Raw genomic sequence first — 12,096 nt, forward strand, 5'->3', positions numbered from 1 at the left:
CTTGACTTTGAATCCGGCCAATCTAACTTGCAAAATCTGTTGAAAGTTTTTCATAATGTTTGGATTCGTTTTCTGAATGTTTTGTTGTGTTTTGTGGAGATGGAGAGAGAAAAATAAAGATAAATAAGTGTGTGTTAGAGATAGTAGGTATGTTTGAATTTGTTTCTGGAGATAATTTAAAATAAATATTATATATTTAGTGTTGTGTTTTGAGAGACAAAAATTACTATTCATTGTCAAATCATGTCTTTTTTATATATATTTATGTATATGTGTGTGTATATATATGTATGTATTTATGCTAAAATAGTTAAAAACACCTAAATAAGGTGTCTTTGAATGATGACAACACATTGGGTATGTTTTTGACTTGTCTCAAATAATTTGGAAATGAAAACAAACATAGTGTTTATTTTTTCAAGAGTTAAATACACATTGCCCCCTAAATTATTTTTGATGTAGCATTTATCCTTTTAAACTTATAAATGTGATGCATACATCTTGATTGGATAAAATTGCCCCTCATTTTTTGAATAATTATGTTATTCTTTATATATTTTAGTATTTCGCATATTAGATCATATTTAAATTAGAAATATTTAAAAAGTAAAAAATTTAAATTAAAAGTGGAGTAATAAATTAATATATATATATAATAGATACATAGTAAATATGATATCCCAACAACTTATATATAATTTTGAAAAAAATTTGACAATATACATATATGCTTAACCAAAGTAAATACTTTTAGAAAAATTATTAATAAATATATTTTGTCAAGTTTTTTTTAAAGTAAATATACTTAAAAAATGGATATTTTTAATCTAAAAAAATAAATATTTAATAACTTAATTTTATTACCAAATTAATAAAATCTATACATATTGTTTTGTGTAATTATTATACTCATTTATCTTAACTTTGACTTTACAAAATAATTCAAATTATAAAATAAATACACGTAAAAATTTTAATGTACAAAATACTAAAATATATTGATAATACTATAATTATTTAAGATATAAGGGGTAATTTTATTCAACCAGGGGATAGATATTATATTTATTAATTTAAGGGGATAATTTTATGTCAGGAATAATTCGGGAGTAAAATTTATTTAACCCTTTTTTTAATTGATCAATATAATTATTTAAAGAAAATTAAAATTATTGTTTATAAAAATACCAAATAAGTTATTTATGGGATTTCAATCTAGTTTAATAAAAACTTGGGAGGAGTTAACCTCAAGATCTATGAGGGTATAAGAGTAATTTGCAAGTGGGGTCAGAAAAACAAAGCCCAAAAACAAGGTACTGCTACCAACTGCTGCAAAATTCATGAGGAAACAGCACTCTCTCTCTCTCTCTTTCTCTCTCCTTTTTTTCTTTCTCCAGCCCTTCAGCCATCATCACTCTCGTGCCATCTCTCTCTAGAAGTAAAACTTATATAGCCTCGGTCTTTCTCTCTCCTCCTACATGCATACACATTGTTTACCTATATTCCACGCCTCCCATGATCTCAGAAGACCAGGAGAGTCCACACCAGCCTACTCTCTCCCCAAAGGCCCCAGCTGGACCAAAATTTATGCAAAAGAGACCGGAAAAGAAAGAAATAAAGAAGGGAGGGTGAATTCTAGAGAGAGAGAGAGAGAAATGCCCTTCTGCAATTCCCCCAGAGCAAAAGTCCCCGTCTTCATCATCAACCTTCACTGTCTCTCCAAACAACTATGTTTGTATTTTATATTTGTGCCCGAATTATGTGGGCTCTTTCGGCCTTTGCCTTGGTCAGAAATTTTCCACAGAGAAAAACAGGAAAGGCAAAGAGAGAACCTTCCCCCCTCCCCCCCCCGCCCCCACCCCACCCTATCTATTTTCTCTCTTTTCTTGTCCTCTCTATTATATCTTTTTCTTTCTCTAGATACAAAGCTCCTTTCTTTATTGCTTTGTCCATCCCTCTACCGTGTTCATATCTATCACCATATATTCATTTTCTTGTTTTCCTCTCTTTCCCTGTTCTTAACAGCTAACCGCATCTAGTTATAACTATATCTATTGTGTGATCTTCTTCAAGATCACACCTTTGTGAAAAAGGCCTTCTTTTATGTGGTGATCTGATGCCGAGGAAGAGTCAAGGGGTCGTTTTGGAATCGACGCCACCGTTTGGTGTTCGTGGGTATGACGATGCTAAGGCCAGGATGAAGCATCGGGCTCTTATGCAAGAGTATCAGGAATTACAAAGGGTATGCCTGTTTTCGTTTGTAGGATTTGTGTTTCTTTTGTTATTTGGGGGATCTGAGGCTTTGTTTTGACCATTTGTTTTCTGGGTTTGGCCTCGACCGTGTGAATTTCCTGGAAACCTTTTGGGTTTCTGTTCTTTCCAAGTTTTTGTGTTGATGGATTTGATCTGTTTAATAGACTTGATTGGTCTTTCTTTACCCTTCCCTGAGATTTGGGGTAACAACTTTCTGCTATGTTCATTAGCTTTTTGATCTGGTTTTCTATTCTATATAGTAGTTGATGTTCTTCATGAAGTCATTGAAAAAATCGCCTGATATTTACCTGGTTTTCAAATTGTTTTCATGGTTTTTTCTCCCTTTCATTTCTGTGTTAGTTCTTCACCCTACTCTTTCTTTATCCTCAATAGGTAATCACGAGTGAAATGTCAGTTTCTGCTAAAATCAAGATGCTAATTTTTGGTTCTTTGATCTTTTCTTCAATTGTTATTCCTACTCTGTTGGTGTTCTTTTGTTAGATCTATATGGTTTCTGTGTGGACCGTTGTATGCTTATTTATCATAATAATAATATTATAAATGGGATGGACTTGCTATTAGGGGTGTAAAAGAGTGGAGCTCGGGCTAGCTCGAAAATTTTATATTGAGCTAGACCTCGGAGAATTTACATGGAAGAGGCTCGAGCTCGAGCCCGAGGTAATGAGCTTATTTCCCATCGAGTCGAGCTCGAGCCCAAGCTCGAAGTCATCAGCACTTTTTCCTTTTTATTTTATGATAAAAAAATATTATAAATATATAATTCTAAATATTTTTATAATACAAGTTTTACCTTCATACAACAACTTTCATCTTCATGCTATAATTTTAGCTGAAAGGACCGCTCTAATTTTGTAGTTAGAGTTTTACACGTTGAACTCTAATATAAATCTTTCCCATGTACTCAAAAAGAAGAATAACATTCTCAATTTCACTAGTTTTCGCTCTTCTATTTCCTAGCACTTTGTTTAATTATTTTCTACATGAACTAGACACCGAGCACCATTTTCTTTTGCTCGCATCATGGAGTATTGGGGATAGCAATGAGATGCAAAAGTTGGCAGGATGCCTTCTCAGCTTTTAGCTTAAATAACCAGTCTAAAAGCAGTTGTAAAGACCCCCCTCCCTCATTTTAGCTTATTTTCAGCAGTAAGTTGATGATCACTACTTTTAAATAAGTGCAGACACCTTTATAATGCATTACATTGGGCTTAATTATTCAAATATTCTTAAAAGAATTGAAAAATAATGTTGGTTTTGAAAAACTTGCAAGAATTGACGACTTGCCAATTCTTTTTTCTAAATAAAAAACTTGGAATCCTTAATCCAAGTAACGCCTCCGAGTCATTATTTGGAGTTACCCCAGGTCATTGGAGGGATTACCTTCAGTCTTAAAAAAATCTTACAAAGCAAAAATAAATAACTAAAAAGATACACAAAAATTCCTGAGTCGATACTTCGGGTAATGACCGAAGTCATTACTCTAAGTAACCACTCATGATTTTTTTTGGTTTATTTATTTATTTATTCGGGTAACGACTCCTAGTTGTTATTTGGAGTTATTCCAGGTAATGACTTAGAGTTGTTACTTTCAGTTTTAGAAAAAGTTACAAAGTAAAAATAAGTAAATAATAGAAAAAATTCTTGAGTCATTACTAGGGTTAACGACTCCTCAAAGGGGTCATTACTCTAGGTAACGACTCATGAATTTTTTTACTTATTTATTTATTATTCCAGATAATGACTTGGAGTGGTGAATAAATAAAAATAAATAAACAAAAACTCTTGAGTTGTTATCTGGGGTAATCACTTTTCTGAGAAGTCTATTCCAGATTGCAACTCAGGAATTTTTTACTTTTTTCATTTATTTGTCCAATTATTGACTCCGAGTAGTTATTTTTAGTAATTTAATGACTTTGAGTCATTACCTTTGATTTTAAAAAAAGTTACAAAGTATATAAATAAGTAAAAAATAAAAAAAATTCTTTAGTCGTTATTTAAGATAATGAATCCTTGGAGTAAGGACTCCTTGAAGTGGAGTTCTATTTTCAAGTAATGATTGGTAGTCATATTGGGAGTATCGACTTTGTGTTTTATTTGAAAGACAAAAATTGGCAAGTCGTGATTTAGATGACGGCTTGTCTAAGTTTTGCAAGTTTTTCAAGACCACCACTGTTTTCGCAATTTTTGTTTATGATATATCTACATAATTAAGACATTACATTGCTATATGTACACCTCCCTGTTAAGCTAAAAGATATTCCCAGTTGCCTTGTTAGTATCTGGGAATTAACACATGATTGTACCATTGCAGGAAGTTGATTTTATGAGAAGCAAACTACAGGCAGGAAAACAGAGGAAGAGGGTGCTAACTGCTGAAGTTTGGTATGCAATTCTTTATGCCTTGTTCTGGAGATTATGAAGATTCCCTGGTTCAATTGATTTACCTTCAATTTCTTGGGAACACAGTGTGTAATCGTTAATTGTTTTTTATCCTTGAAATGTTAGGTCGTTTGCTCTTACTCTTGGATGGTATCATAATGAAAATTGTAAAGAATTGTGATAACTCAGTCGGCATATTGCGATTCTTAGGTGATTCAGTGTTTTTTCTGATCCTTTCTTTGAATTTATATAGGGTACTGAGAATGGTCACGATCATGGTTATTGTTTCTGATTGAACCCTCACTTCTTTAGTATATGATATTTCATATATAAAACTAAAACTTTTTGCACACATGGTGGAGTTTGGTCAGCATGTGCCAGTTTCTTCACATTGTTCATCCCACTGATTCTTGTTACAGTAATTGTCGTCTCACGACTCTCATCATAATGCAGGTTCTTGCGTAGAAGATATGAATGCTTTGTGAAAACGAAGACTATGAATTCAATACAAAAAGAAAATCTTGTGCAGCCACCAGATCTGACACAGTCTAAAAGCAGAAAGGAAGCCGATCATTGTAGATTACCTCTGGCTCCCAAATCTAAATCCAAAAAGAAACATTGTATTGGTAAAGAAGTTGCTCCAAGTAGCGCATCCCCAGTCAGTCAGCTTCGCAGGAAAACAGAAAAAAAAGCTGTCCAACTCAGTTTTCCATTGGTTCCCGATTGTAGCGACAAAGGAAGGGCAGATATCAGGAAATCTTTGGCCCGGAACATAACTCCAGTTCTTGATCTGAACCAGAAGGAAAGGATGCATGGTGCAAATGCAACAGCTTTGAAGAATACAATTGTACCGTTGGATTTGAACTGGGACAATAGTCTATGTCGGAAAGAAGCTTCTTTACCAAGCCGAGCTCCAGTCTTCGACTTGAATGAAATCTCGGTAGGGAGTTGCATTTATAAGAAGTTCTGACTTCAGATTTTATCTATCGATTCTCTTTATTTTAATTAGTTCTACATTTACAGACAGGGGAGGAGGATATCCAGAGCAATCACGAAGCAATAATTTCCGACCAAGTAAAGAAAGGTTTAATCAGCCGTCCGAGTGATGAGGTGCAAAATGATCTGAAGTTGTCCATATGTCGAAATGCTGGTGAAGGGCCGTCTCGTGTGGGGAAGAGGAGAATTTCGTGGCAGGATCCAGTTGCATTGAGAGTTTGAAGTCCTTTGTGCCGAGTTGAGGGGACCCAAGAACTCGCCAGGCCGTGCCTAACTCTAGTCTTGTAAGGTAGGACTGTAGCACACAAATTGTCTATTGGAAGTAGAGAATTGCACCCTATAGTAAACTGGACTTCCCTCTGAGGATTAGTCGCTTCTTTAACTCAGTATGATGGAAAGATGAAGCAATTTTGCGAAAGATGCTTTCATATATGCTAAGATATGCAGGTAAAGCAATGTTTTGAAATTTATAAATTATAATTAATAATAATTTTAATTTATTCCATAATAACTAACAAAATAATTAAACAATTAAAAGTTAAAATAATTTACTTATTATAATAAATAATTATTATATTTATTATTATTTCTTATAATTATTAATTTTAGTAATTTACTAAGTGTCTTCTTTATTGGGTTTGTTGTCTTTCACTTGTTTGCGATCAATGTATCTTGTTTTAAATATGTGATGCTTGATCTCGACCAGGACGTGTAGAGATACGAAAAGTAGTATTGTTGACCAACTTAAATTCCGAGACATCTCAATAATATTCTGACATCAAAGGTTCAAAATACTTAGAATATGTATTTCTATAAGCTATTAGATTATAATAATCCTTAACCCTTAATGCAATATTAATCATGTATACAGCGCATATTTTTTGAGCGTGAGAGTAAGGAATGTTCCATTTGCCACATGAACATTTTCGGTTGACAATTTTGACAAAATGGGTATTGAGTCCATGTTCATAATGGCGGTTTATTTATTAAACAGAGTTCCAACCATTTACCGTTACCATATTGGAACGACATTTGGAACGAATTTTATAACAGTTTATTTGAAATACATATTGTAACGATTTGGCCGTTCAAAAAATATAATCCATAAATCCATTGGTCCAAACTAAAGCAATTTTATTTTAGTGGAAAGACAATCCAAAAAGAGAAAGAAGAAGAGCATAATATCAAATCTATGTTCAGCCACTCTGGACATGTTTCTCTTTAATTCTCATCTCAATTAATATTAATGCATTGTGAGTATGTATTCATAGTCTGTGGCAGCATTAGGAAATTCTGTTGGATGGGAATTGAATCATTATTTAAGACATGATGCATGAATATGAACCCAATAAGAATCCTTTAAAATGCGTAATTAGTATGGATTAAACAATTGGTTTAATGATGATAAGATGCATTAGCTTAATTAACGTTTGGTGTCACTTTCCATATCCGTATTTAAGGATTAAAATTTTCATAACTTTGAGGAAGAAACAAATAAAAACATGATATCGCTCCTATATAAATAGGTCCACAGATGAGCTATTGAGCACCACATCAGTACACTGGCAATAAGAGAAAGTCCTTAATTGTGTACTTAAGTTGGTAATTTTCTTTGACTTATAAATAATGGGGATTCCAGTTGTTGATTTTTCAAAGGTTGATGGAAAGGAGAGAGCTGATACTCTGGCTCTGATCGATCATTACTGTCAAGAGTGGGGATTCTTTCAGGTACTCAAATGGCAATAGCATGGCTTGCTATTTTACTATATGGTATGTTGACTAAATTGTTTCTTGATTTCCGCAGTTAATCAATCACGGCATCTCTGAGGACCTCCTAGACAGGGTGAAGAAGGTGGCCACTGAATGCTATAAGCTAGAAAGGGAGGCAGGTTTCAAGAACTCAAAACCAGTCCAGTTGCTAAATGAACTGCTAGAAAATAATAGTGATGAGAAAATAGAGAATGTGGATTGGGAGGATGTTTTTCTACTCTCGGATGAGAATGATGTTGAGTGGCCATCAAAAACACCTGGTTTCATGTAAGCACAACTTTGTTTTAGTTATATTCCATCATATTTACTTTAATAATAGTTTTCGTTTACATATGGATAATTTTGAATAACTTAGTTTTGGTTGATATAAAAATATACGAAACCAAGATAACATATGCAAACAACAAACTGATTTTTTTGAGAGTAGGAACAAGTCCATGCATACATCAAATGGAATTTTTTGCTAATTGTTTAACTAATTATGTTTCTTACAACAGCGAAACCATGAAGGAATACAGAACCGAGCTGAAGAAATTAGGACATAAAGTCATGGAAATAATGGATGAGAATTTAGGCTTGCCAAAAGGCTACATCAAGAATGCTTTTGATGGTGGAGTAGACAATACTGCATTTTTTGGCACCAAGGTGAGCCACTATCCACCGTGCCCCCACCCAGAGAAGGTAAATGCTCTCCGAGCCCACACCGATGCTGGGGGTGTCGTCTTGCTCTTCCAGGATGATGAGGTGAAAGGCCTTCAAATGTTGAAAGATGGGGTTTGGACTGATGTGCAACCTTTGAAAAATTCTATAGTCATCAATACAGGTGATCAGATTGAAGTTTTGAGCAATGGGAGGTACAAGAGTATTTTACATCGAGTTGTGCCACAAACAGATGGACAAAGGAGGTCAATTGCTTCATTCTACAATCCATCACTCAAGGCAACCATAGCACCTGCTCCACAACTGCTCGGTCCCAAAGTGGGGAACAAGGCGAGCGACGCAGCCAAGTACCCCAAGTTTGTATTTGGGGACTACATGTCCGTTTATCTTGAACAAAAATTCCAACCTAAAAAACCAAGATTCGAAGCTGTAAAAGCCGTGTAAGAGTCTAAAACAATTGATGGGATGTTGCTTGAGACTTTAGGGATATGTGTTAAGAAATGATGCAATGTGTGTGTGTGTTTGCGCGTGTGTGTTTGCGCGTGTGTGTTTGTGTTATGAAGATGGGTTCGGGTTTGTCCTTGTAGCAAAATGCTTTATTTGAGCATATGCTACGTCTATGAATGATATGGAAATAAATAAAGTGCCTATCTTGTTTTCTATCTGGAATAGTTCTATTGTTCCTAATTTTTTTTTTTTGAATGCAATTTGAGTTGTTGCTATATTTTCTCAATAATAAACCTAATAGTCCTTTTTTTTAATTACATAATTCGTAGAATTCGTTAATTATTTTAAGAAAAAAGTTATTAAAATTATTATTAATTAGCTTCTAAAAAATCTATTTATATTTATATCAACCAATTCGAAAAATTCATATAGCTAACTAATTATTGAGCATTAATATTTTCTCTTGGACATGATTATGTCATACACATAAAGTTATTTATTTCTTTTCATAATATATATTAGGTTATATGTTCTATTACTATCATTAACGTTATTATTATTCCTATATATGTATCAATCTATATTTATATCTGTACTAGGTAAAACTCTTGTAAAAGGGCATATAATTAGAAAATTTTCATTATTTTAATTTAATTATATATGACTAAAATACTCTATGTTAAACCTCAAATAACACTACAAAAGTAATATAAATAATAATAAGATTCCAATAGGCTGCAGAAATTAGTAACTCGTGAAAATAAATGCATGTGATTTTAGTACAAGAAATATAAGATTTAATTATGGCTAAATGTTATAATTAATAATAAATAATAGTAACAAATCGTTATAGACCACGACTATACAATGATTGTTGCAGTTTTTTCAAAATGTCTAAACCATTTGTTGTGGCTAAGAGCCATGATAACTGTGGCAAATAACCCGTCATTCTGTAAGTAACGGATTGACAATTTTAGTTCTATAATTTATGATTTTGAAATGTTTAAAAAATTAATTATAATTCTATAATATATATTGTTGCATATTTTTATATATTTAATTTTTTAATTTATTATTTACATACTTATATATCGAAAATAGATAATACAATAATATATGCTATCTATTATCATACAAGCTATATGATATGATTGGTGATGAGATATCAGATGGTATGATATAGTAAGAGCTATGTGTTGTGTGATATCAGTGGTAATGGGGTCATACAAGCTGTGTGCTGTGTGATACGAAGGAAAAAAAAAAAAAAGAAGTATTGTGATTGGGATGATGATGATGATGATGATAGCCGACAAAGGCTATCGAGTGACGCACTCCAGTTTAGTTAAGCAGGGCCCTAAAAAAATAGACGACAACATCAAATATTATGTCGTGGTTTTGCATGACAATGGGCATTGAGTACTCTGTAATTACATAACAAATATTGGTTGGTTTGTGTCATTGCATGTAATTGGTCTTCTGTTGTATGTGCCATATGTGTATATATATATATGTATATAGGCTAGTTAGCTATACTTACTGCATTGGCAACTCATTCTTTGCCATGTATTTTATGAGATAGATCGCAGTGACTCATCTAGCTAGAACATATGCAAAGTTGTAAGACTTGTAGGTGGGTCAATAGTGTCATTTTGAGTTAGGAGTTCTAGCTATATATTTACAAGAATATTAAACTGTGACTGAATTGGTATTCGCAATCCTAAATTGTATCAAATATATATTTGAAATGAGTTTAGGAATACCTATACCCTTGTTGTTATCACTAAGTCGTTACTATAAATGGCATTAATTGTCTACTGCAATAATTTTATGCAAAATTCTTCACCATAATGATTATATTTTGACAAGATGAAAATTATTATTAATAGATATAATATATAGTTTTAATAACAATTTAAAATTTTAATTTCATCATCTTGTGATTAGTACACTATTTTGTTGTAGTGATTAATTATTGACAGTTGATTATTACAAATTATATATAATAATTATTAATTCATGATCTACTACCATTAAGATACATTAATAATATGTTTGATCCTTGTTTTCACTATGGGAAAAAGAAAAAAAAGAAGCCACAAATGGAGACAAGGAGATCATTATTTTTAATTAAGAAAGTAGAACATGACTGATCACTACTATTGGCAAAAAATGAAGAGGAGGTTTACTTGTAATTAATGTATTAATGTAAATAGTAGTAACGACTTAGAGAAAACAACAAGGATATCCGTATTCCTAAACTCATTCCAAATACATATTTGATACAATTTAGGATTACGAATACCAATTCAGCCACAGTATAATATTCCTGTAATATATAGTTATAATTCCTGACTCAAAATGACACTGTTGACCCACTAGAAGTCTTACAACTGCATAAGATCTAGCTAAATGAGTCACTGCAATCAATCCCTTGAAAAAAAACGTGACAAAGAATGAGTTGTCAACTCAGTAAGTATATCTAACTAGCTTATATATATATGTATACACATATGACACGTAGAATAAAAGACCAGTTGCATGCAATGACCCCAATCAACCAATATTTGTTGTGTAATCACAAAGCACTCAATGCCCATAGTCATGCAAAACCAATAGGAGAATTGAACATCACCACGATATAAAATTTGACGTTATCGTTATTTTCTTAGGGCCCTACTTAACCAAACTGGAGTGTATCACTCAATGGCTTTTGCCGGCAATCACACAACACATAGCTTGTGACCATATCACCACTGATACCACACAACGCACAGGTCGTATGGTATTTCACCATTTGATATCTCATCATCAATCATATCCAACAGCTTGTATTATAATACATATCATATATCGTTGTATTATTTATTGTCGCGATATATACTAAAGTATGTGAATAATAAATTAAGAAACTTAAATATATAAAAATATTCAACAACATATATTATAGAATTATAATTAACTTAATATTTTAAAATCATAAATTTTAAAACTAAAATTGTCAGCGCGTTACTTACAGAATCACGGGTTATTTATTAGAGTTAATAGCCATTAAAAATATTTATCGTGGCTTTTAGCCTCAAGAAATGCTTTAGACTACAACAACCATTCACGAGTTGCTAATTTTTACAGCCTATTGGAATCTTATTATTATTTATATTACTTTTCTTAGTGTTACTTGAGGTTTAATATAGAGTATTTTAGTCATATATAATTAAATTAGAATGATGAAAATTTTCTAATTATATGCCCTTTTACAAGAGTTTTAGCTAGTACATATATAAATATAGATTGATACATATATAAGAAATAATAATAATGTTAATGATAGTAATAGAACATATAATCTAATATATATTATGAAAATAACATAAATAACTTCATGTGTATGGCATATTAATGTTCGAAGAGAAAATATTAATGCTCAATAATTAGTTAGCTGTATGAATTTTTCGAATTGGTTGATATAAATATAAGTAGATCTTCTAGAAGCTAATTAATAATAATTTTTATAACTTTTTTCTTAAAATATTTAACGAATTTTACAAATTATGTAATTAAAAAAGGACTGTT

General features: G+C 32.1%; 2 protein-coding genes across 2 annotated transcripts; both read left to right on the forward strand.

Annotated features, from left to right (window-relative positions):
* Positions 1-1,344: 1,344 nt before the first annotated feature.
* Positions 1,345-6,067, forward strand: LOC105162923 (uncharacterized). The gene is made up of 4 exons (XM_011081096.3): positions 1,345-2,242; positions 4,586-4,656; positions 5,107-5,593; positions 5,677-6,067. The coding sequence occupies exons 1-4, from the start codon at positions 2,117-2,119 to the stop codon at positions 5,869-5,871; spliced, it is 879 nt and encodes a 292-aa protein (XP_011079398.1). The 5' UTR covers positions 1,345-2,116; the 3' UTR covers positions 5,872-6,067.
* Positions 6,068-7,184: 1,117 nt separating this feature from the next.
* LOC105162922 (1-aminocyclopropane-1-carboxylate oxidase 5-like) lies at positions 7,185-8,739 on the forward strand. Its single transcript, XM_088880604.1, has 3 exons — positions 7,185-7,377; positions 7,454-7,686; positions 7,917-8,739. The coding sequence occupies exons 1-3, from the start codon at positions 7,276-7,278 to the stop codon at positions 8,521-8,523; spliced, it is 942 nt and encodes a 313-aa protein (XP_088736730.1). The 5' UTR covers positions 7,185-7,275; the 3' UTR covers positions 8,524-8,739.
* Positions 8,740-12,096: the final 3,357 nt, after the last annotated feature.

The sequence above is a fragment of the Sesamum indicum genome, linkage group LG5, assembly GCF_026168435.1.
Source record: "Sesamum indicum cultivar Baizhima isolate 11 linkage group LG5, ASM2616843v1, whole genome shotgun sequence".
Taxonomy (NCBI): Eukaryota; Viridiplantae; Streptophyta; class Magnoliopsida; order Lamiales; family Pedaliaceae; genus Sesamum; species Sesamum indicum.

Excerpts from the sequence above, each read along its gene's own strand:
- LOC105162923 (XM_011081096.3), top strand. The coding sequence starts at position 2,117 with ATGCCGAGGAAGAGTCAAGGGGTCGTTTTGGAATCGACGCCACCGTTT. Across the intron at positions 2,243-4,585 it reads AGTATCAGGAATTACAAAGG|GAAGTTGATTTTATGAGAAG; the intron begins GTATGCCTGTTT and ends GTACCATTGCAG. Across the intron at positions 4,657-5,106 it reads GTGCTAACTGCTGAAGTTTG|GTTCTTGCGTAGAAGATATG; the intron begins GTATGCAATTCT and ends ATCATAATGCAG.
- LOC105162922 (XM_088880604.1), top strand. The coding sequence starts at position 7,276 with ATGGGGATTCCAGTTGTTGATTTTTCAAAGGTTGATGGAAAGGAGAGA. Across the intron at positions 7,378-7,453 it reads AAGAGTGGGGATTCTTTCAG|TTAATCAATCACGGCATCTC; the intron begins GTACTCAAATGG and ends TGATTTCCGCAG. Across the intron at positions 7,687-7,916 it reads TCAAAAACACCTGGTTTCAT|CGAAACCATGAAGGAATACA; the intron begins GTAAGCACAACT and ends TTCTTACAACAG.